Source organism: Pinus tabuliformis, chromosome 5_1 (genome assembly GCF_031772625.1).
Source record: "Pinus tabuliformis cultivar Carrire ecotype Pingquan chromosome 5_1, CPIR1, whole genome shotgun sequence".
Lineage (NCBI taxonomy): Eukaryota > Viridiplantae > Streptophyta > Pinopsida > Pinales > Pinaceae > Pinus > Pinus tabuliformis.
Genome location: NC_142305.1, coordinates 772,184,163 through 772,208,690, shown reverse-complemented (window position 1 = coordinate 772,208,690; position 24,528 = coordinate 772,184,163). Strand labels below are relative to the sequence as shown.

At 41.8% G+C, this 24,528-nt stretch overlaps 2 protein-coding genes across 2 annotated transcripts in view; both read right to left on the bottom strand.

Annotated features, from left to right (window-relative positions):
* EMB2735 (embryo defective 2735) overlaps positions 1-24,264 on the bottom strand; it is a 127,990-nt gene extending 103,726 nt beyond the window's left edge. Inside the window, exons 1-3 of the mRNA XM_089432903.1 lie at positions 24,052-24,264; positions 23,792-23,933; positions 23,535-23,697 (exon numbers count right to left, since the gene is read on the bottom strand). Coding sequence (XP_089289029.1) covers positions 23,535-23,697; positions 23,792-23,932 — 304 coding nt within the window. The 5' untranslated portion in view covers position 23,933; positions 24,052-24,264. The remainder of the gene's footprint in view (positions 1-23,534; positions 23,698-23,791; positions 23,934-24,051) is intronic.
* LOC149167217 (uncharacterized) lies at positions 13,796-17,198 on the bottom strand. Its single transcript, XM_089432902.1, has 2 exons — positions 14,868-17,198; positions 13,796-14,757 (listed from the first exon to the last, which is right to left on the bottom strand). The coding sequence occupies exons 1-2, from the start codon at positions 16,798-16,800 to the stop codon at positions 14,162-14,164; spliced, it is 2,529 nt and encodes an 842-aa protein (XP_089289028.1). The 5' UTR covers positions 16,801-17,198; the 3' UTR covers positions 13,796-14,161.
* Positions 24,265-24,528: the final 264 nt, after the last annotated feature.

Sequence of the window (24,528 nt, the reverse complement as noted above, 5' to 3'; positions counted from 1 at the left end):
TTCCGGCTGATCCGGCACAACACTGACTAACCCCGGCTATTTCTGCGCTAGCCCTGCGTCAGCCTTTCAGGCTCTGCGTCAACCTTGCATCACCTCTTCTGCCCTCTACGTCAACTATCCCGGTTGTTCCGGCAGTTCCAGTGGTTCCCGGTAGTTCTGGACTCTGCTTGACAGACAGATTTTCTGCTCTGTGTGACACACAGATTTTTTGCTCTGCGTGATAGGTAGATTTTCTGCTCTACGCAAGCCCTTCTAGCTTGCGTCAGGGTTGCATGGGCCCAGACTGGCCCAGCGTCAGCTCTCCCGACTACTACGCTGCCTCTCTACAAGCTCTCTCTGCCACTCTGTCAGTATTCTCTGGAACGTCCTTTCTTCCGGATTATCACTGCCCCTTTACTGCTGAATGATCACTTAGTTTGAATTTTTCAGCTTCCTAGCCCCAGAAATCGAAATCTAGATCAATTCTCTCTCTCTCTCTCTCTCTCTATTTCCAAATGAACCCCAAGCCTCCATTTTATACTTTTTTTGTTGAGCCTTCAACGGCCAAGATTAGGTCTCTAATCAACGGCTAAGATTAAAACATGACTTGATCCGCCTTCTAAATCATTGTCACCCATATTTTGATTAATACCCATTAATATTTTAATTTTCCTAAGTTTAGACTTAGGAACCCCATTAAAAATATTAATTATTTTAATAAAATACAATACGGGTGGAATTTCACCAAACGGTTTTTGGGTTCTTTAGAACTCATGTGCCTTAGCCTCTCCACCAATTTTCAAGGCTAGAGCACTTCTGATGCTACCAAAAACTAACACTCTTACTGATGACAATGCATGGATCATTGAAAGTGGAGCATCGAGACACATGACAGGAGAAAGTAAACAACTTCATACACTATCAAAGGACATCTTCTCATGCAATGGAATTGGGTGACAACAAAAGCTATGATGTTAGAGGCCTGGGATCAACATCGTTGAAGCCGGATAAGGGATCGAAGATGCATCTCAACAATATTCTATATGTTCCAGGTCTGACAAAGAATTTGCTTTCTATTTCTTGTTGAGAAGATAAATGGGAAAGAATTGCTTTTGTTGATGGAAAAGTATTGGTTTTGGGAAAAAGACTCTAGCATTGATAAAGCTACGATTATTGGAGTTCGTAAAGGAAGTCTTTATAGAGTCATTACACCACCTCCTCAAGCTCTGGTTCATATGGAAATAAGTCCCATTGAGCTATGGCATAGGAGGTATGGTCATCTACATTATAAGGTCATCCCTACTCTTAGTTAACTGGTTCATGGTATTCCTAATATGAAGTTGGATCATGAAGGTGTGTGCAAGAGATGTTCTTTGGGAAAACATACAAGAAAGCCATTTCACAATAGTGAAACTAGGTGTATGGGCCCATGTCTGACAAATCACTTGGAGGTCATCTCTACTATGTGACATTTATTGATGACCATTCTAGAAAGACATGGCTCTACCTTCTCAAAACAAAAGATGAAGTATTTGATAAGTTCAAGGAGTTTAGGGCTGAAGTGGAAACCCTAACTGAAAGAAAGATAAAAACTTTGAGGTTTGATAATGGTGGGGAATACACTTCTAAGGAATTGATTGCATATTGTAAGGAAGCAGGTATTAAGAGGGAGCTCATTGTTCCCTATTATCCCGAACAAAATGGATTGGCCGAAAGGAAGAATAGGTCAATTGAAGAAGGCATTCGAACTATGCTCCTTGATCAAGATCTACCAAAGTTCTTATGGGGAGAAGCAGCAATGATAGCCATATACATTCAAAATAGAAGTCCTCATAAGAGTCTTGATAATACAACACTCGAAGAAGTATTCACAGGAAAGAAGTCAAGTGTGGATCACCTCTGAATCTTTGGAAGTCCAGCATATATCCATGTTCCGAAAGACAAGCGAAAGAAGTTGGACTCTACAAGTATCAAGGGAATATTCGTTGGATATAGTCTCTCTTCAAAAGCATATAGAATCTACATCAAGGAAGGAAGATATATTGAAGTAAGCAGGGATGTCATATTTGATGAGAATCAAGCATACAAGAAATCAAAGGATATTCCTATTGATTCTGATGACAAAGAAGTTCCCATATTTGAAGAAGAAGAAGTTCATCATGAAAACTCTACTACAAATCTCGAAGAAGAAGGACCAAGTGAGTCTATTCAATTGGTGGTCATCCCAACCACAAGGAAGAGGCCAAATTGGTTGAAAGTTACATTGGAAGATGCTAAGGTACATGACGCTGCCAAAGGACCCTTTGGGGAAAGAAAGAGACCGAAAAGATATTCTGGTTATGCTGCATATATGACAAAATTGATAGAAGTCGAACCATCTACATTCAAGGAAGTTGTGCATCAAGAGGTTTGGAAGAAAGCAATGCAGGAAGAATATCACTCCATCAGGGAGAATCGGGTTTGGGAAATCGTTCCTAGACCTAGTGACAAACCGGTTGTCACATCTAAATGGATCTATAAGATCAAACATGCAGTTGATGGAAGTATAGACAAGTATAAAGCAATATTCGTTGCAAGGGGTTTCTCTCAAAAGGAAGGCATTGATTATGAAGAAACCTTTGCACCTACAGCAAGGTACACTACTATTAGATCATCGATTTCATTGGCTGCTACAATGGGGTGGAACATCCATCAAATGGATGTGAAGACCACATTTATGAATGGGACCATTGATGAGGAAGTGTACGTCGAACAACCCGAAGGCTTTGAAGTTAATAGCAGGGACTCTCATGTTTGCAGACTTAAGAAGGCCCTATATGGTTTAAAGCAAGCACCCACGGCATGGTATGCAAGGATGGATGCATATCTACTTAGAATTGGGTTCGTGAAGAGTTTTGTTGATCCGAATCTCTACATCAAGGTTGTGAATGATGAGCCTGTCATTATTCTACTATATGTGGATGATCTATTCATCACAGGTGTGGAGCAAAGAATTCAAGAATGCAAGAAAATGTTAGCAGTTGAATTTGAAATGAAGGATCTAGGACTGATGCACTATTACCTAGGTCTAGAAGTATGGCAGAGACTTGCGGAGATTTATTTGGGGCAAGGAAAGTACATCATCAAGTTGTTATAGAAATTTGGGATGATGGATTCCAAGTTGATGACTACTCCTATGATCACCAATCTCAAGAAGTTGAGGGGCTCTGACTCTATTATCATGGATCCTACCTCCTATCAACAGTTGGTGGGTTCCCTAATTTACCTAGTAAATACTAGGCCATATATATGTTTTGCAATAAACATTCTTAGTCAGTTGGAGCCCCATCACAATCACTGGATATACTAAACATATACTAAGGTATCTTCGTCACATTATATATCACTACCTAAAGTATGATAGTAAGGAAGTCAAGCTAATTGGCTTCACAGACTCTGATTGGGGTGGCAATGAGATCGATCGAAGGAGCACTACCGGAGAATGTTTTAGTCTAAGAGTTGCTATGATCTCATGGATGAGTAGGAAGCAAGATCTCGTTGCGTTGAGTAGTGCCGAGGCAGAGTATGTGGTTGCATGTGAAGTAAGAAAGCAGGTTGTTTGGTTAAGGAAGCTTCTGACAGATTTGTTCAAGAAGTCCTTGGGTCCAACTGTGATTAATTGTGACAATCAAAGTTGTATCAAGATGTCTAGAGATCCCGTGTTTCATTCGAGAACGAAACATATCAATAATAAGTTCCATTTATGATGGAACCTTGCAGGATGGGATTGTGAAGTTGGGTATCTCTTGACAAATGAACAGGTAGCATACATACGAACAAAGGCTCTTCCGAATAAGAAGTTTGAGTATCTGAGAAACCTGTTGGGTTTGGTAGACATTGTTGATTGTATTGATGATAAGGAAATGGAAGATATTTGCTTAAGCTTTGCGAGTGAAGCATTGCCTGGGAGGACATCTAGTCGGCACTTTGTGTTGATGTCTAGGTACCAAATTAGGGAAGGGTGGGGTGGGTCATTGAGCTCTAACCATGGATACGCACCTACGTCCCTAGGTTGGTGGTTACAAAGTAAGCCCGATGGTACCTAGAGAGGCTGAAAGCTTGAGTCCACCTTATTCCCACTTGGATAAATTTCTAAGTTGCACGAAACAGGGAAACAGGTACGAGTTTCCGAAACGGGAAGCGATACGAAACGCGACCTCCCCAAATTTTGGAAACGGGGAAACGCGAATATATATATATATATATATTGAAAATATTTAAATATATATGTGTGTGTGTGTGTGTGTGTGTGTGTGCAATCATAAAGCATAAAGGATACATTATAATTTATTACACTTAAACATTAAGATTTAATTTACATCACATTTACTCATGAATGATCACATAATGAAAATAAAAATATCGGAATATCCAAAAGCAACCTTTATTATATATCCAAATCCCAAAATCAGCCTTTATTTATATTAATATATGAGGCTACAAGTACAATAAAGACTATAAGGCTGCAAGAGAGAGATCCAAATCAGGATTTTCTGCATCCACATCCCATTCTTTAGAAGGACCACTGTTGTATTGGGAGTCTCCTCCTACACAGTCGAACGACCTTAGTGCTCTTGATTAAATACACATTTCATACCCTAGTACCCTACATGATCTTGATTATTGGGAGTTTCCCCTACATAGAGGGCTTGGTTCTCTTGATTAAATACAAGTTCCATACCCTAGTACATGATAAAATCCAATGGAAACATTGCAATCCCTCCAATCCTGAAAAACAAATAAGTCTGTTGGATTTTGAGTGAGATCTAAAATTCTACTTTCTCCATATGAAATCCAATGAGGGCGAAACCACTCTCAAACATCCTGAGTCATTTCATGGTAATGTTAAAAATTTAAGTAAAAGGATGAAAACGAAAAATAAAGGAGAATATCACTTTTACTTTAAGAATTTAACATTACCATGAACTGCATATCCCTCAAACTTCCTGATGAACTGCATTCAACACTAGGGCAAAAATCCACTTTTATAACTTTAGACACGCATCTAGAAGCAACAAGAAGTCACTAACATACCCTAAAAGTAAATTAAAAAACAAATTAAAAAAAACACAAGTTAATGAAGAAACGTGGGTCGTATGGCCCTGAAACGCGTTTACGGCCGTACTAGCCATGTTTCCGTTTCAGGAAACGTGGTAGTACGGCCAGAAACGCGTTTCACGGCCATGCCAAACGCGTTTCAGCGTTTCGTACCCGTTTCCTTACGGAAACAAACCTCTATACCACGTTTCCTGCAACATAGATAAATTTCCTTGGTCAGGAATCTAGTATGTGGCATTGCAGTGCCTTAATTGTTGAGAGACCAATGGATAGATTGCCCTAGTCAGAAATCTAGTCCATGGCATTGTGGTGCCTAAAGTTCTTCGTTGTTTCATATAGTTTGAGATCTTCTATTGTATTTGTATATGATGAATACCTCCCTAGTTAAGAGGGAGTGTTGGAAATTGTAACTAGGTTCGGTCTTCATTTAATGTATTTGAGTCATCATGAAATGTACTTGTCAAAAGAATAAAGAAAAGAATTTATTATTGTAACAATGACTTATTAAAGCATGGGTTTCATGCTTGGGTCATCATTATATTAGTCAAAGTTCCCATTGTGGACTCCTAGGATTAATATTGAGTTTATAGAGTCGTTGTACATTCAAAGAGACCCTTCTTGGGCTTTTGAATCATGTAAAAAGGTTAAGTATTGAGTCAAATATGATTTATGTGTCCTCCACACCAAGTCAGTCAAGAAGAGATCAAGTCGGTCTAAGGACCCTAATTCGACCCACAAGGAGCCTATAAATATAAGTTAGTCGAAGTCATTTGGAGGATCACATCTCAAGCTAGTTCGATATCTCAAGAGTAGTTGGGGAAGTGCGAAGTCTGTTGTTGGGAAGCCAAAGGAAGTGCGAGTTTGGGGAAGTCTAAGGAGAAGAAGAAAATCGAACTTTTGGTGCCTCTCTCTCTGTGTTTCGTGCCATGGATTGGAAGATTGAAGTCTTCCAAGTTTTCGTTGTTGCCGGAAGCTGCTACCTAGTCGAAGTTGCTGGAAAGCGGTCGAAGATCTGGGAGGCTGACTTGGTGTGGAGGGAAGGTCTGGTCTTTTTCTATGGTGAAGAGTCTCAAAGAATACTATCGAAAGTAAGAATTAGCTTGACTGGGTTTTCCCCTCGAAGGGAGTTTGCCCTGGCATAGTGCCTTCATCTTGTGTCTCTTGTTTTGTGATCTTCATACACACATAATATGGTAATTGCTTGATGAAAGATAAGATAATAAAGAAGTAAAAGAAGCCAACACACTCACAAGTAATTATCAAGAAAGGAGAATCAAACCCTAATATAACTACTTTGATTTTCCAACAATGTGGTGATCTCAATCTCTTCCCCCCGGAAGTAGAAATGTATGTCTATATGAGTTTTCTTCGAAGCATTGAAGATCATAACCTTGGTTTTACCTAGGTTGACCATCAACTACTGAAGGTCGCAAAAGCTAGAGAAGGCATTGATCTGTCTCTGCAAGCCCTCGGGAGTAGATGCCAACAAGACCAAGTCATCTACAAAAAGGAGCAAGGAGATCAATACCTGATGTAGATGACAACCATCCCCCTCTTGAATGTGTTCATGGAGGAAAGTTTCTAGCTCATCAACGTAAATCCCGAAGAGGGTCGACGAGAGGGGGCACCCCTGTTTTACCTCAATGGTACTCTAGATAAAGTCAAAAAGGCCATATGCCATCCTAAGGCAACCCAAAACTGACTTGTAGCATCTCATGATGGCTACTATAAGGATCTCAAATATGCCAAAGTCCCGAATCCTCTGGAATAATGCGTCCCTAGGCACAGTATCAAATGCTTTTCAAAAGTCAACAAAGCAACAGAAGACTTTCAAAGTGTTGATTTGGGGTAGCATCGGACGTGCGCTAGCCTCGAACTTGGTGGAGAGGCTAAGGCACATGAGATCTCCAATACCCAGAAAGGGTTTGGGCAGATTCTAAACAGTTTGAGAGATATTAAAATAATTAATATTTTTAATAGAGTCCCTAAGTCTAAACTTAGGGAAAATAAAATATTAACGTGAATTAATATAAAACTGTGTTAGAATAGTCCAAAAGTCATGGATCAAAATCTAATCTTAGCCGTTGATTAGGGACTTAATCTTGGCCGTTGATTTGTCAACGAGAAAAGTATAAGAGGAGGCTTGAGGGTCACTTGGAGAACACACCAAGAGATCAAGATTTCGACTTTCTAGGGTTGGGTTTGCTGAGAAAGTTGAGAGAGTGATCAGAGTTGCAGTGAATACAGAAGCAGAGAGAGGCAGAGATAACACCAGGAGGATCACCGCAGTAGCTGGAGAGAGGGATGCAGAAGCACCAAGGCTTCACGCAGAGCCAACTAGGAGCTGCGCAGTGCCTCAGAGGGCCAGCGTGGGTGACGCAGAGGGCAAGAGGACTGACGCAGTGCCTCCAAAGGCTGACGCAGGCCAAGCCAGAGTGACGTTGGGCTAACGCTGGGCCAAAGAGAGGTTGACACTGGGGTTTTGTGGGGCAGATTGGAGCTGTGGAGCTGCCGAAGTGTTTATCCAGGGTTTCAGCCGAAATATCTGCTTCCGAGTAGAGAGGTACTACTGCCGAGATTTTTCTCTGTTGGGTGAGCCGAATTTGGCACCCAGATTGTATTATGAAACTGCTTAATAAATCAAACCCTCAGATAGTTTCACCGGTTTTCCCGCATTGGGTTTTTCCGGGGACATTAGTCCAAAAACAACAGTGTCACTTGTGTGCTTGTTCTGTTTCCTTCAGTTGATGATCTGTAATGTGTTGAGCATGTACTTGTATTTATTTCCAGTACGTACATGGTAAATAACTTGTTAATTAACAGAACAAGTAGATAGGAATAAATCAGAAAGTACATGAAGGGTTTCTAACGAGTTAGACTTAGAAACTCCAACACAAAGAGCAATGACGAGCCTCCTCACTAATGACTCAAAGTGTGAAGAAGTGGTCAATCATCTCGTAACTAGAGTGGAAGCCTACTTGTCCTCTAGGTCTAAGATGTCGTCACTCTAGCTCATCGAAAAGCCATTGGCATAAGATCAGGGTGTAAAGCCTAGGAAGGTATGGCCCACCATGATAGTCCTGTAGTTGTTCGGCTCACAACTACTCCATAGTTTTTGGATCAGATGGATAACGTGTTTTGCCCAAGTATGGGAAAAGTCGGAACAAACTACATGGTTGAATAGATCAACAATATAGGACTCAAGAGACTAAATGCTATGCTTCAGAAATTCTGCTTGAAAACCTTCCTCATCCACTGCTCTGTTAGTGCTCATAGCTTTGACTATTCTCTTGATATCCCACTCAAAGAAAAGATGACATGAGGAGGGGGGAGAGGGAACATGTGTTGGAGTTGTCCGAAGATGTCATAAAGAGAGGTGGTATAGGAGAACATAGACTGAGGGTAAAGGTCAAATGGGCTATGATGGTGTCTAGGAAAGAGTGAATGTCAGAATGCTTCGGGAGAGTGGCGGAGGGTTGCACAAAGTTCACATCTTCGTTGGGACAAAAATGATCGTTTTTTATAGCGAAGAAGTTGACAGTACGCAATGTAAAGGTGAGGAGAAGATGGGGTGGTCTTGCATGAGAATAAAGCGGAGCTGCTTAGGTTATATACCCAATGTTGGTGTTCAATGAAAGGTTAAAATACGAAGCATGCACAAGGAAGAGACTATAAGGTTGATGGAAGGCAATGTTCCTACTGCATATCAGATGCATGATAGTAGGGTTCTCGATTTGGGTTTGATAAGCTCACTCTTTCAAACACTCTTAACATCAGTGCTATTATATGGATGTGAGATATGGGGGCCAAGTTTATCAAAAAATATACGGAGATAGAGAGAGTGCAGGAACACATGGTGACAACCTCTCTCTAAATAAAAACAACCACTCTATAAGAAAATCAATTTGCATAAAAAGATTACTCCCAGTAGAACAAGAAGCAATAAGGAAGTTAGTTTTACATATACAAAAAAAATTCAAGCAAGGACAGCAATAAGATACCAACCAAAATCAACAAAGAACCCCTGAAAATAAGAAAAAACACACAGAATTTACAAGGCATAAAGTGGTAGGAAAGTTGTAACATAGCGAACGAAAGATGCCCAATAGATAGGAAGGAGTTTAAAATTCATTTGCAAAGAATGATACAAAAGTGGCAAATGGAAGGAAACGTTGTAGATTTTCCACGAAATTCTAAAACTACTATGATGAACAATCTGAAACTAATTTCTTTTCACCAAGACACAAAATTTCTCTACTCTAGATAAGCAGTGGAATAAAACACAAAGATAAAGAACACAACCACACAATAACACAATGATTTCTCTTGGGAAAACCCTCTTCTTGTTGTTGAATTTATTGATAGAATTTGAGCAATTAGATCTCTTTACAAGGCAATATTGTTTCACTAGAAAACACACTTGTTCTCACTGCTTATACTTAGCTTGAAACACCATGCAAGCAACTCGACCCAACTCCTACTTCCTTGTGCAGTCTCTGCCCCTATTTCCTAGCGCAATAGTGGCCCCTATTATTTAGGAATTTCCTCCTAAATCCTAGCACAAACTTGTGCCTTCGTCCTCCTTTTATCAATTCAACCCATGCTATATCTGGCGAGTACAAACTTAGAACACGAGTTGAGTTTGACTTGTTAACTAAGTCGAATTGACTCTCTAACTCGTCCTTGCCTCAACTAGAAATTAAAACTCCCACTCATCCTCTTCTAAACTTGAGCTGGCACTTGGAAGCCCGCTTAACTATCCCTCCAACTCTGCGCATGAATAAACCACTCCATGAACTCATCCTATTCACTATGAACTAGTCCATGTTAAAAGGAAGACTAATCGTAGTCTTTCTTGACTAAGGCACGAGTCAAGAAGACCTTACATGCTACCATTTTCAACACTCTCTTAGCAAGGAAGGGATTTTGTACAACTCCCAAATTATCTCTAAAATAGACAAAATTGCTTCTTGCCAATGACTTGGTGAAGATATTTGTTGTTTGCTCCTTTGTTGGAATGTACAGTAGCTTCATTGTCCCTTTCTGCACCCAGTCTCTAAGATGATGAAACTTGATATCGATATGCTTGGAGCGATCATGAAATATTGGGTTCTCAAAGAGCTTAATGCAACTCTGATTATCACAATGTATCATAGTAGGCTCCATCCCTTGTCTAAAAAGTCCCACAAGCAACTTCCTCATCCAAATAGCCTCACATGTTGCCAAACTAGCAACCATGTACTCGGCCTCTGCTAAACTGAGTGCAACTGATCTCTACTTCCTACTGTACCAAGAATCAGTTGTTGACCCAATGTTGAAGACGCCACCTAAAGTACTATTCTGATCTATGGAGCACCCTGCCCAATCTGCATCTGTGAAGCCCTCAAGCCTCACTCCATCAACATGTCTGTACCACAATCCATAATCTGTTGTGCCTCTAAGATATCTCAAAACATGCTTCACAGCAACCCAGTGAACTCTGGTCGGTTCCATCATGAACTGACTCAATTGGTTTACTGCAAAACAAATATCAGGCCATGTGTTGACCAAATACATCAACGACCCGATGAGTTGTATCTACTCGCTTTGCTCTACAAGCATCCACCTTCCTCCAGGTTGTGACTAGAGACGTGGACATGGGCCTGCAACTTCGCATATGAAATCTCCACAGAATCTTTGTAGTGTACTTCCTTTGTCCCACGAAGATCTCACCATCACCCTGCCAAACCTCCAATCTAAGGAAATAGTGCATAAGCTCCATATCCTTCATCTCAAACCCCCTTGTAAGGTCCTCTTTGCAATCCTGGATAAGTTCTCTGCTCCAGTCAATATAAGGTTATCAACACAGAGCACTAGAATCAGCGAAAGCCCTCCAACCATGATGTAGTACACATTGGCATCTGCCTCTCTTAGTGAAGCCTAGTCCTCGAAGGTAGCTATCAATACGAGTGTACCATGCAGCATGCTCTTGGAGCCTGCTTGAGCCCACAAAGAGCTCACTTCAACCTACACACATGTGTGTCTTTGTTGAACTACTCAAACCCCTATGGTTGCTCCATATAAAACTCCTCCTCAACCACTCCGTTGAGGAATGTTGTCTTCACGTCCATCTAGTGGATCTTCCACCCCATCTGTGCTGCAAGTGCCAGAATAGTCCTGATGGATGAATACCATGCTACTGGAGCAAAGGTCTCATCATAGTTTATGCCTTGGATCTGTGAGAAGCCCTTGGCCACAAACCTGGCATTGTACTTCTCCACACTCCCATTTGCACCATGCTTCACCTTGTACACCCAGCATGAGCCTACTACTGACTTGCCCTCTGGTCGTGGCACAATCTCCCAGACAGCATTCTTCATGATGGAAAAATATTCCTCCACCATGGCATCATGCCAAACCTACTGAGAAGTTGCCTCCTTATAACAAGAAGGCTCAGTGTCAACCAACCCTATCATCAGTGCCATATATCCTGTGTACCTCTGTGGCTGCTTACTCTGCCTAAACATAGAGCTAGGAGCTTCAACATGCTCCTAGTCCTCCTAAACCAATTCCTCGGCCCACTTGGCTTTCTTCCTCCCTATGCTAGGAGTCTCTAACTGAGTAGTTGTATGCTCTTGTCTTGGTCTCTCCTTATCATCCTGCTCTGCATCCTACTGTGCGGCCCTCTTGCCACCTAGCTGAGACTCAGTTTGTGATCCTGGTTGAGGCTCTTCCTTGGGAGTGAGTAGCTCCACCATCTCAGGTAATCCAAAATGCTCTCACTCTAAGGACTCCCTCAAAGTTCTAGACTCCTCAAACATCACATCCTGCAAGAGAATTGTCTTCTTGAGTCCTAGTAGATACACCCTAAATGTCTGAGTTGTCTCATTGTATCCCATGAAAATTACCTTTTTTGTCGTGGGCTCCAACTTCTTCATGCTATCTTTAGACACATGGCAATAAACTTTGTGCTAAAGATACGGAAGTGTGAAACATCAGGCTTCTTGCCTATGAAAGCCTCCTTTGGTGTAACTCGTCCAAGAACCCTGTGTGGACTCCTATTCTGCAGAAATACTACAGTGTTGCATGTGAAAATTCCTTAAACCCAGGAATTCCTACTGCAGCACTGATGATATTTCTCCTACTTATTAGATTTACATGAAGAAGTTATTTGCAGTTTCCTACGGCAAACATCGAAATACATACATTGCGGCCTACACCAATTAAATTATATGTTGAAACAAGAAACTGAACAATAAAAAAAGATACACACAAATGACACATTTATTTTTGGACAAACGTCCCCGAAAAAACCCAATGCGGGAAAGCCGATGCAGCAGCTCTGAGGGTTTTATTATTATGTAGTAGTAAATCTGAACGCAATCATTGGATGCCCTCCTGGCAATCCAGTTACAGAGAAATTTTACTGACAGAAGGATAAGTGAGATCACCTCACCCTATCACTAGAAATCCTGGTTGATCCAGCCCTTGAGTGAACAGCCCCTGGCTGACTCTGCGCAGTGTCTGCGTCAGCCCAGCGTCTCACTATCTAGGAACTGTGTCACTCTTCCTGGCTACTCGATTTGCCTCTGGAAATCTGACTTCTGCTCTCCCGGTCTCACACCCCGGAATCCAGCCACAGAAATCGATCTCCCAGCAGATTTTCAGACTTCCTCTTGGCTTTTGCACTGCCTCTGCATGGACCTGTGTAGCTCTGCGTCAGCCTCTCTGGCTCTGCGCTGCCACTGCTGGATCTCCCTCTGTCTTCTCTGCTGAGTATTCTCTGACCGGGAAGAATTCCCTTTGGATATTATCCCTGCCCCTCACTGCAAAAGCTCACTTTGAATCTCTCTCCGGCAATCAATCTGCTTTAGAAATTCGATCTTCTGAACTCTCTTTGTGTGTCTTTCCAAATGGCCCTCAAGCCTCCTTAAATAATCTCCTCGTTGACATTCAACAACCCAGATTAGAAGCTAATCAATGGCTAAGATCATTTATGCTTTATCCTCGTCTTCTTCTAGAAATTACACCCACGGTTAGATTAATACCCATTAATTATTTTATTCTCCTAAGTCTAGACTTAGGGTCCCATTAATAATATTTTATTATTTTAATAAAATTGTTTCTGTGTGGAATTTCCCAAAACACTTTTGGGTTCTTTGGAATACATGTGCCCAAGTCTCCCTGCAAAATTTGAGACTTAGAGCACATTCGATGCCACCAGAAATCAACACTCCTTCTTAGCGAAGAATGTGCTCTAGCAATGCAACCTGCTGAATTATCACTTTGTTCTGTAACATCTTCCGCTATGTTGTTGATGTCTGACATGTTGTCCACCAACCACTGCGCAAATGTTGCATCTGTACTGCTGCTGACCCTGCCACTGTCAACACTGCATCCGTACTGCAACTCCCTCTGAATTTCTGCATCCATGCTGCTGCTGGCACAGCCAACTGCCCTTGCACTGTAAATTGTTGTTGCTACTACATCAGCAACAGAAAACATCCCAAATTACTGAACTAATTGTGTTCAATATGATACCATGTGAATGTTGGAGCCTAACTGCTGCTAGTCTGTGTTGACCCTCTGAATCTTCTGCGCTACTGCTGACCTCTGCTCTGTGCCATCTGCACTGCTGCCAACTTTGCTCTGCGTTGTTCAGTCTCTGGCGCTCCTAGCCATTGCAACTGTCTCTCCAACACTCCTCGGCACCATCCAACCAGTGTTTTTAAAACCGGAACCGGTGACCGAACCGGTCCACCTAGCTAACCGGTTTACCGACCGGAACCGGTCTAACCGGGACTGGTTTGGTCTAAACGAACCGGTTTTTAAAAAATACATTAAATAATTAATTTTTAATGAAACAAAACTATTTTTAAGATGTAAAACCATGATTCCAAGCCAATAGAGACAAAATATGCAAAGTTTGCTCATTTATATACCATGCAAAGGTGAATATATCAAAATGGCACCGAGTGCAATACATATCATCGACAAAATAGCAAAATACATAAGAAATGAGGCTCTAAATGGCCTATAAAGTCCAAAAACAATGCTGCAAGCTATGAGGCCATTGGCCTACTACAAGTCTACAGTGTACACATGATCAATCATCAAGTCCATCACCACTACTAGACACAGGATCATCATCAGGAGCTACATAGACATCATCTGGTTCAGAGTCTGAGGATGCCTCTGCCTCATCTGCAACATCAGTATCAATGCCACCAATGACAATAGAAGTGGACCTAGTGGAAGCACGAGTTTGTCGACCTGCACGACTAGTGCCTTCCATTGGTTCCTTGCCTTTCCTTGATGCTGCTACTGATCCTGGTTCTGATGCCGCCACATAATCTGCCTCATCCTCCGCTAAAGCCATGTCGATATCAAAATCAGCCTCAAACACAGGATCTTCAGTCTCCTCCACCCATTCTGATGTTGGATCAATATCGTCCAACACAATGGGATCTAGATCAGGTGATTTGCTCATCATTTGGTTCCTCCTCAGTCGAAGGTTGTATTGCACAAAAACAAGATCATTTAACCGTTTTTGTTCCAAACGGTTTCTCTTCTTCGTGTGTATGCGCTCAAAAACAGACCAATTGCGCTCACAACCTGAAGCACTGCAAGTTTGACTGAGGACTCTAATTGCAAACCTTTGCAATTGAGGACACTGGCCACCAAATGACTCCCACCAATGTGCTGCAAAGAAAAAGACAATAATTAGTAACTTAGTTTATAATTTGAATTGTAAAGAACGTAAACAATTTTAACTTGAAATGAAAAACAAAATGGAAATTGGAATTGCTTACCTGGTTGGTCCACATCTCTTGCCATCTTTGCCAAGTTTTTGCCAAAAGTACCACTTGCTTGATTGAAAATAGTAAGCTGTCTATGTATATCCAACTGGTCTACATGGTTAGGGACCATGCGCTCCAAGCAATCAATCAATCCAGCTCTGACCTCCCCATCATGCTGATCTCCTAGCCGATTTTTATAGTGATACCTTGGGTTCAAAAAATACCCGGCTGCATGTATAGGACGATGGAGTTGATTGTTCCATCTGTTATCAATGATCTCCCATATACGGCCATATTTAGCTAACCTGTCATTGTAAGCTGCCCGTATCTGCTCCTTTGCCTGATCCATAGCTTCATAAATGTAGCCCATGGCCAATCTTTCCCCATCCACCAACCTTAGCACCTTAACAAGGGGCTCGGTAATTTTCACAAGCTCTACAGACCTTTTCCAAAAATAAGTGTCTAACACTTTCTTTTTGGTGTCTTTTCCATCTGGTCTACGAGCCCACCGAGATTCAGACCATTCATCAGAGGAAAACATTTTCTGCAAGTTTCTATGTTGACCATTGAGACATTGCAACGTGAGGAAGTGAGTTGCAAATCTCGTAATTGCAGGCCTAACAAGCTCTTTGCCTCCAGTGTGTTTCCTCATTAGGCTCAATACCCATGAGTGGTTGTAAATGTATTTTGTAATGCACTTGGCATGCTCTACAGTGTTTTTTACCCACTCCACCTTGCCTATATCCTCAAGCATGAGGTCTATGCAATGTGCAGCACATGGAGTCCAAAATATGGTATTATATTTGGCCTCAAGCATCTTTCCAGCAAGAACATAGTTTGAGGCATTATCAGTGATGACCTGCACAACATGCTGCTCCCCAACTTCCTGAATAATGTTATCCAAAAGCTCAAATAGAAGGCTTGCATCCTTTACCCTATCAGATGCATCAACTGATTTCAAAAACATGGTTCTTTGAGGGCAAGAAACAAGGAAATTAATGATAGTGCGGTTCTTTCCATCGGTCCATCCATCTGACATAATGGAACAACCTGTTTTGACCCATGACTCTCTAAACTCAGTCAAATACTCATCAATGGAAGATATCTCTTTTTGCAAAAGAGCTCCCCTCAAGTCATGCATACTAGGGCCTTTGAAGCCCTTTCCTGCAGCTATAACAGAGTCCCACATAGCTTGGTAATAAGGTGAGCGAGCAGCATTAAATGGGATATCTGAATCATACCACCATCTAGCAATGTATTGGTGAGAAGTTTCTTTGCATTGTTTTTTCCAATGCTGATCCAAAGTGGGTTGAGAACTTGGCTGGGAGGAAGTGGGATTAGATTTAGAAGAAGCAATGGTGGCAGAAGATGAGAAATAACTTTGGATGTTTGGTCTCTTTGGTCCTTTTGATGGTTGGCCAACTCCAACAGAAGGATGAACATAGTGAAAGGGGTCATTGGTGGAAGGGATAGAAGTGGAGTCTTGAATCTCATAATCATCATACCCACTCTGTTTCATAAGATTCATGGTTTCCATTAATTCCCTCTTCCTTGCAATTTCATCTTGGATGGCCTTCTCCCTAGCCTTATCCTCATAAAATTTTTCAAGCTTGGCAATGTATTCTGCCCTAATAGGACCTAACAGTTCTTTTGGTGCATCACATGGCTTTACTTGGCCTCTTACCCCAGCCAAGTGTTGTTTCAACCTAAGAATACCCCCACCTCCAATAGATTTATGGCATAATTTGCATATCATTTTTCCCTCAATTACATCACAATGAGCCCATGCACTGTCCTTTCCTTTTGGAGCCATGTTTGCTTGAAATAATAACAATTTGCAAATAAATCTGCCATTTAAAAAAAAAATTGCAGCTAAGGAACATGGAAAACCAATGATAAATGTAGGAAAAAAAATGCACATGCAAGCTACAAAATTTGATAGCATAGAGCTAGAGAGTTCATAGGCTTAGCATAGATGATAGATCATTGAAGTGAGAAGTTTATAGCACAAAAAAAATAATTCATGGACAGCAGACCCAAATGAGGAATTATCAAGTGCAAATCCTTACCTGGAAATGCAAAGTAGCTCCCTTAGCCTCCTCTTGATGATGGCAACTCCACTGACAGCTACACACTATCTCCAAAATAGCTCCAACTCCAACTCCAAGATGACTACTTCAGCAAAAACTCCACACTCTCCAAGCTCACAAACAAACTCACAAACACTCCAAATCAGTTGTGTGAGACAAATGAGAGTGAGAGGGGTGTCTTATAGCAAGTGTGAGGGTGTTTTTGGAGGGAAAATCCCTTTCCCTCACCCCCAAAACCCCTAAACCGCCCTCAGTTCCAAAAAACCGCTACGCTTTTTGCTTGACCGGCGGCCTGTCCATAAACCGGCCGGTTTAGGACGGAACCGGCCGGTTAGCAATAAACCGGCCGGTTCCGCCCTAAACCGGCCGGTTTTTACCGGTTAGGGCAATTTTCCGGGCAAAGGGTGCTGTAAACCGGGTTTTTTCACCGGTTCTGACCGGTGAGCCTCCCAACCGGCCGGTTAGGCCGGTAACCGGTTGGACCGGAACGGTTTTTAAAACTATGCATCCAACACTAGTCCATCCTGCTACTTCTGATCTAGGCTCCCGTAGCAAGGAATTGATCCGAGAGGTGGGCTCCTTAAGGATCCTGCCCATCTCTAGCTCTTTCGAACTATAGCTCCAAATCAGCCCACCTCCCTCCGGGAGGTATCTCGGTTGTCATGGCGAACTCCTCCTCCTCGATCTTCACGGGTGCGGCGTTCAAATCGTGCTTCTCATCTTTGTCCTTCTTCCTGAGAGGACACTATGTAGTGTAGTGACCCATTTCACCACGCCTTAAGCATTTGATCTTCGAGACGTCCTTCTTCCGCCTCCACTACTCCTACTGCCCCTTCGATGCAAGGGTTGCATTCTCATCCTCCTCCTTGGGCTTCGACCCACTGTTGCTGCTTCCGTCAAGCTTACAAGTTACACTTGACTAGATCTCTCCTCAGCTCTTCTTACTTAAGAGTTGCCCACATATCATCCCAATTCAACAAAGTCGCCCTGCCCAGGATACTATGGACAAAGACCTGCCCTCATCTGAGACAGAATTGAGGGCCAGTCTAACCAACTAGGAATCTTGAGATGTAGACCCCACAGCTGATAACTCATCTCGAGTCTCCTAAAGCTTCGTGAGGAACGGATCCACACGCTCCCCCTTCTGCATCTGAGCAGATCTCAGTTTTTGCTCTAAGTACATCTTTTGCTGCTCGGAAGATCCCCGATACTGCATAGACAACACATCCCACATCTCCTTAGCGGTCTCTCTACTAGCAATGTAACAGACTACATGATCCTTCACTCCGTTGAAGATCATTCACTTTTCCTTCACCATTTCTTCCTTGTACTTCTTCAGCGAATCTGCATCTACAGGCACAGCCACCACGTTGTCGACATGTCTTGAGAGCATGCTCATCTAGAAGGAATGACATTCTTGCCTTCCAGATGAGGTACTTGGATGCCCCATCCAACCTATCCTGATCTCTCAAGCCACTAGTTGCCATTTATGCCACGAAAATTGTCAAACTGCTCCTCTCTGTTCTTACTCTTGTTGCTCAACCAATAAGGAAACGGACTTCTTGGCAGGAAGTCTACTAAGGAACTCCTACTGCAGCACTAATGATATTTCTCCTACTTGTTAGATTTACATGAACAAGTTATTTGCAGTTTCCTACGGCAAACATCGAAATACATACACTGCAGCCTACACCAATTAAATTATAAGTCGAAACAAGAAACTGAACAATAGATAAAGATACACACAAATGACAGAGTTATTTTTGGACAAAAGTCCCCGAAAAAACCCAATGCGAGAAAACCGATGCAACAGCTCTGAGGGTTTTATTACTATGCAATAGTAAATCTGAATACAATCACTGGATGCCCTCCCGATAATCCAGTTACAGAGAAATGTTACTGACAGTAGGATAAGTGAGACCACCTCACCCTATCACCGGGAATCCTGGTTGATCCAGCCCTTGAGTGAACAGCCCCTGGCTGACTCTGCGTTGCCTCTGCATAGTGTCTACATCAACCCAACGTCTCACTATCTAGGAACTGCGTCACTCTTACTGGCTACTCGATTTGCCTCTGGAAATTTGACTTCTACTCTCCCGGTCTCACACCCCGGAATCCAACCACAGAAATCAATCTCCCAGTAGATTTGCAGAATTCCTCTTGGCTTCTGTGTTGCCTCTGCGCTAGCCTACGTTGCCTCTGTGTGGGCCTTCATAGCTCTGCGTCAGCCTCTCTGGCCCTGCGCTGCCACTGTTCGATCTCCCTCTATCTTCTCTGTTGAGTATTCTCTGACCGGGAAGAATTCCCTTCGAATACTATCCCTGCCCCTCACTACAAATCTCACTTCGAATCTCTCTCCGGCAGCTACTCTGCTTCATAAATTCGATCTTCTGAACTCTCCTGTGTCTTTCAAAATGGCCCTCAAGCCTCCTTAAATAATCTCCTCGTTGACATTCAACAGCCCACTGCCCAGATTAGAAGCTAATCAATGGCTAAGATCATTTCGGTTGTATCCTCGTCTTTTTCTAGAAGTTACACCCACAGTTAGATTAATACCCATTAATTATTTTATTTTCCTAAGTTTAGACTTAGGGTCCCATTAAAAATAATTAATTATTTTAATAAAATTGTTTCTGGGTGGAATTTACCAAAACGCTTTATGGGTTCTTTGGAATACATCTGCCCAAGCCTCCCTGCAAAATTTGATACTTAGAGCACATCTGATGCTACCATAAATCAACATCGCATGCCTCTACCCATAAGAACATAGGTAGTCCCTGATCATGCAACATGGTTTTGGCCGCTCCAACAATACTATGGTTCTTTCTCTCAACCACCCCATTCTGCTGAGGGGTATGAGGTTCTATCAGCTCTCTCCTAATGCGCTCCTTCGCACACAAGTCCTTGAAGGCATTAGAGATATATTCTCCACCATTGTCACTCCTCACTGCCTTGATCTTCCTCTCAGTCTGATTTTCTACCATGGCCTTAAACTCCATGAACTTAGTTAAGACCTCATCTTTCTTCTTCATAAAAAACATACAAGTTTTCTGAGAATAATCATCAACGAAAGCAACATATTACCTGTGTCTCATAAGAGATGGAGAAGAGAAGCTTCCACATACATCTGAATGCACCAGCTCCAAAATACCTTTGGCTTTGTTGTCTCGGCCCTCAAAAGAAGTCTTGGCATACTTGCCAAGCATGCATCCCTTGCACACTCCATTCTTGTCAAAGTTGCATGCTAGTACTCCTATGGCTATCTACTGAAGAATCTTCAGCGCTCCATGATGCAAGTGTCCCATGCACCTGTGCCAAAGTTCACCAACATCTCTACTTTGCTCACCACCTGCCTTGCTGCTTAAGGTTGCGCATGTCTCAACCTGCAACCTGTAAAGGTTTTTCATCCTCACACCTATCTGCTTCACTAACCCAGAAGCTAAGTGTTTAAGGTATTCCTTACCTCTGTTGAAGATGACATCATATCCCTTGTCCTCAAGCGTAACTATTGAAACAAGGTTCTTCTTCAAGCATCAAACATAGAGGACATCATTGAGATGGAGAGGGCTCCCAGACTCCCTCTCAAAGCTGACAGTACCCACTCCCCTAAATGCATACTTTCCATCATCTCCTAGCTCAATCTGAACCTGTATGTCCTTCTCCTTCAACTAGCTGAAATACTCCTTGTTCCCGGTCACGTGGAAAGACGCTCCGAAATCAATATACCACTTGTCGCTCCCTACTGAGCTTGCCATGCAAGCTATCAATGAGAAATCTTTCTCGAACTAAGAAGCAAACCCATCTACCTCAACTGATGCAGCCACATGATCCTTACTGGATCTCTTCTTCCGATTAGGACACTTAGTAGCATAGTGCCCAAACTCGTGGCAATGGAAGCACTTGATCTTACTCAGATCCTTCTTCTTCTTCTCGCCCTTCTGACTAGACTCGGCCTTCCCTTTGCCTTTCTTTCCCTTGGCTTTACCTACCAAAGCAAAGTTCTCCTCGTCCTCTGTCTTCGCTAATTTACCATCTTTGGTCCCTCTCCGGATCTCTTCCTGAACGCAGTCAATCCATAACCTTTCCCAACCAGGAAAATTTTCTCAGCCACTAACAGCATCCTAGAAACTATACCAAGACTTATGAAGTCCTAGTAGAGCAAAGCTCACAAGGTCACTCTCTGGTACAGTGACACCCACACCACCTAACTCATCTCAAACCTGAGTGAACTTCGAAAGATATGTGACAATGGGCTCTCCTTTGCTCATCCTGATGCTCCTTAGCTTCTCCTTGAGAGCTAGCTTCCTAGCATCACTGGTACCCTGAAACAGATCCAAGATGGCTTTAAACATCTCATATGTTGTCTTCTTCTCATAGAGATGAGGAATAATATGATCTTTGACCCCCTTTAGAATAATCATCTTTGCCTTGATATCATTTTGAGTATGTTGGGCCAATTGTTGGGGATCTTGAGATGGCGGCATTTGATTCTTGATAAACTCTCCTGCCCCATTATCCTCCAACACTATTGTGATCATTTCCTTCCATAAGGAAAAGTTAGAGGCTCCCTCTAAAGAGTGATTTGCTCTCAGTCCTTGGCACGCCATCCTCCTTGTCCAAAGAATTGTTCTTCACAAACTGATCTTTGTTCTTCACAAATATGATCTTCTTGGTGTTGGTCATTATGTTGTTCTCTGCTCTAATACCATGTAGATTTTCCATGAAATTCTATAACTGCTAATAAACAAACTGAAACTAATATATTTTCACCTAGACACAGAATTTCTCTACTCTAGATAAGCAGCAGAATAAAACACAGTCACAAAATAACACAATGATTTTTCTTGGGAAACCCAATTGGGAAAACCCTCTTCTTGCTGTAAAATTTATTGATAGAATTTCAGCAATTAGATCTCTTTACAAGGCAATATTGTTTCACTAGAAAACACACATGTTCTCACTGCTTATACTTAGCTTGAAACACCATGCAAGCAACTCGACCCAGGTCCTACTTCCTTGCGCAATCTCTGCCCCTATTTCCTAGGGCAAGAAATCTTCTATTTCCTAGCGCAATAGCGGCCCCTGTTATTTAGGAATTTCCTCCTAAATCCTAGCACAAACTTGTGCATTCATCCTCCTTTTATCAATTCAACCCATGCTATATCTGGCGAGTACAAACTTAGAACACGAATTGAGTTTGACTTGTTAACTAAGACACACTGACTCTCTAACTCGTCCTTGCCTCAATTAGAAACTGAAGCTCCCACCCGTCCTCTTCTAAATTTGCACTGGCACTTGGAAGTCCACTTAATTGTCCTGCCAACTCTGCGCATGAATAAACCACTCCACGAACTCGTGGTATTCACCATGAACTAGTCCACGGTAAAAGGAAGACTAATTGTGATCTTTCTTGACTAAGGCACGAGTCAAGAAGACCTTCCACGCTACCAATTTCAACAAACATTAGTATTACATGGACAAGTTCGACCCAGAATTTGAAATCAACGAACAAAAATATTTGAAAATAAACATTCCTTGGAGAGAGAAAACAGATATCATGCAATTAAGAACAAGCTCACATAGCTTAAGATGCAAGACAACAAGATGGCAGGAACCAAAGGAGGAGGAATGCAGAGCATGCTAGGTGTGCAGGAAAGACAGGTTGGAGATGAGCAACACTTCTTTTTCCACCATGAGGCATATAATAGCCATATCATGAAACGGTATTGGAAGACAGCAGTTGGGTATAGGGATGCAGTATTCCAAAAATGCAGGTAGAGGACACAACAAAAATGGCATCAAGGATGATGCGCTTTAGAGACAGGATGATAAGTAACGTAGACCAGGGTAGGTGACTCTCCTCAAAGGACACAACAAGATAAGTAACGTAGCAACTTATCGATACCCACCTATGGATATCATCTCTTCCTCTTCTCCTTCCTAGCATTTTGGGTTTCTTAATTTTGTGAAAAAATGCTACAGTGAGATGTATGCTATCTCGTCCCATAGGCCAATTGGCCTCTGGAGCATTTTAATAACATTCTATGCAATTCTATCCCATTCACTGCAGAAGATGACAACTTATCTCGTTAATCCAACTTACCACTCTAATCCACTATGTTAGAGAACATCTGATTAATTTCAACTCGTTAGATGTCCCGAGTTTATTTACACATGAAAGTGCATTAAAATCATCTAATAATCTGCTCGCAAGGTTCATTTGATCTGCAATGACAAGAATAGTCCCCTGAATTTTCCAACCATTCTAATCCTCGCATATTTTCATTGCAATAAACGGGAATTCACTCACATTTGAACAAGGGATTTCTGATTGTCTAAAAGATCGAAGAACTTTTATATTGGGGGAAAGAAATTCAGAATGTTTGTCATTGGTATTGGCAAACCTCTGGTTTAAGAATTAACACCTTTCTGCTCTACTAATGTCCGAGGTGCACGTATCGAAGCCATACTGAGAACAGGAGTGCCCAATAAACATGGAGCTACCAGAACTTCAACTGCTCCAAATCAGGGGAAAAAAAGAAGACGAGGGTTTAGATTTCTGACTAATATGAAACAAGAGTCCACTTACCTACGTCCTCCAATGTTGAGGGTTCCCTGTCATGTGCTCCATTTTCTGTCTTTGAACCATTTTTTGTTTTGGGTGGTGGAGCTCTGCCTTCCAGCACATCAATCTCATCACTGATATCCCGCTTCCAGCTTTCTACATACAGTCTCGAAGCTTTCTTTAATACCTGTAGAAACAGAATTGTAGTTTCAACATTGAACAAGTCCTCCATATTTGCAATCAATGGCAATTAAGTGTCAGAGAAAATGTTGAATGCTTACCTCTAACCACTCCGGCCATGTTAGCTTCCTACGGGGTTTTAAATGAGGAGGGTCTGGCAGAGAAGATGGAAATGCGATCTCTTTCAGATCATGACGCGCATAATTCGAAACTTTCGTCCATGCTTGCTTCCATTTCACCATCCTGATGCCATTGAACCCGAAACTTGAAACCATAAATCGTATTCCAGCATTCTAATTATTGAGGCAACTAAAAAAACTATACCTTTGAAGTGTACAAACATGGAGACCGAAAAAATTACCTGCAAACATAATAGAGCTATTGTCAATGGTCATTCCAGTCAAAGCCTGTAGTATTTGCATTCTCTGCTAACACTCATTTCAGTAGTTCATTGTTATAAACCGATGCAAGCTCCAACTGACTGGATTACCATGGTGAATTTTTAAAAGGCATGACTTTGCTTGGTGACTCGTGTTCAAATTTTTTACAATGTTTTTTTTATATGGGCGCTGGTATGTTGACTTCGAAAACATTTAAAGTTAAATTAGATTGGTATCGTAGTAATATAGGGAGGAGAATGAAGAAATTATTTTAACGTTTATGAGTTTAAAAGGTTCCCAGCTTCTTCACAAATTTTTCGTTGAATAGATTATTTTAGGAGATATCTGTATAACTTTTTTTGTTATCTTTGAAAGCTTGACATTCTAAAATGAAATGTTTTTTGTTTCTATTTTTCTGACAGAGCAAAAAATATATACTCTTTCCTTCCACACTTCTT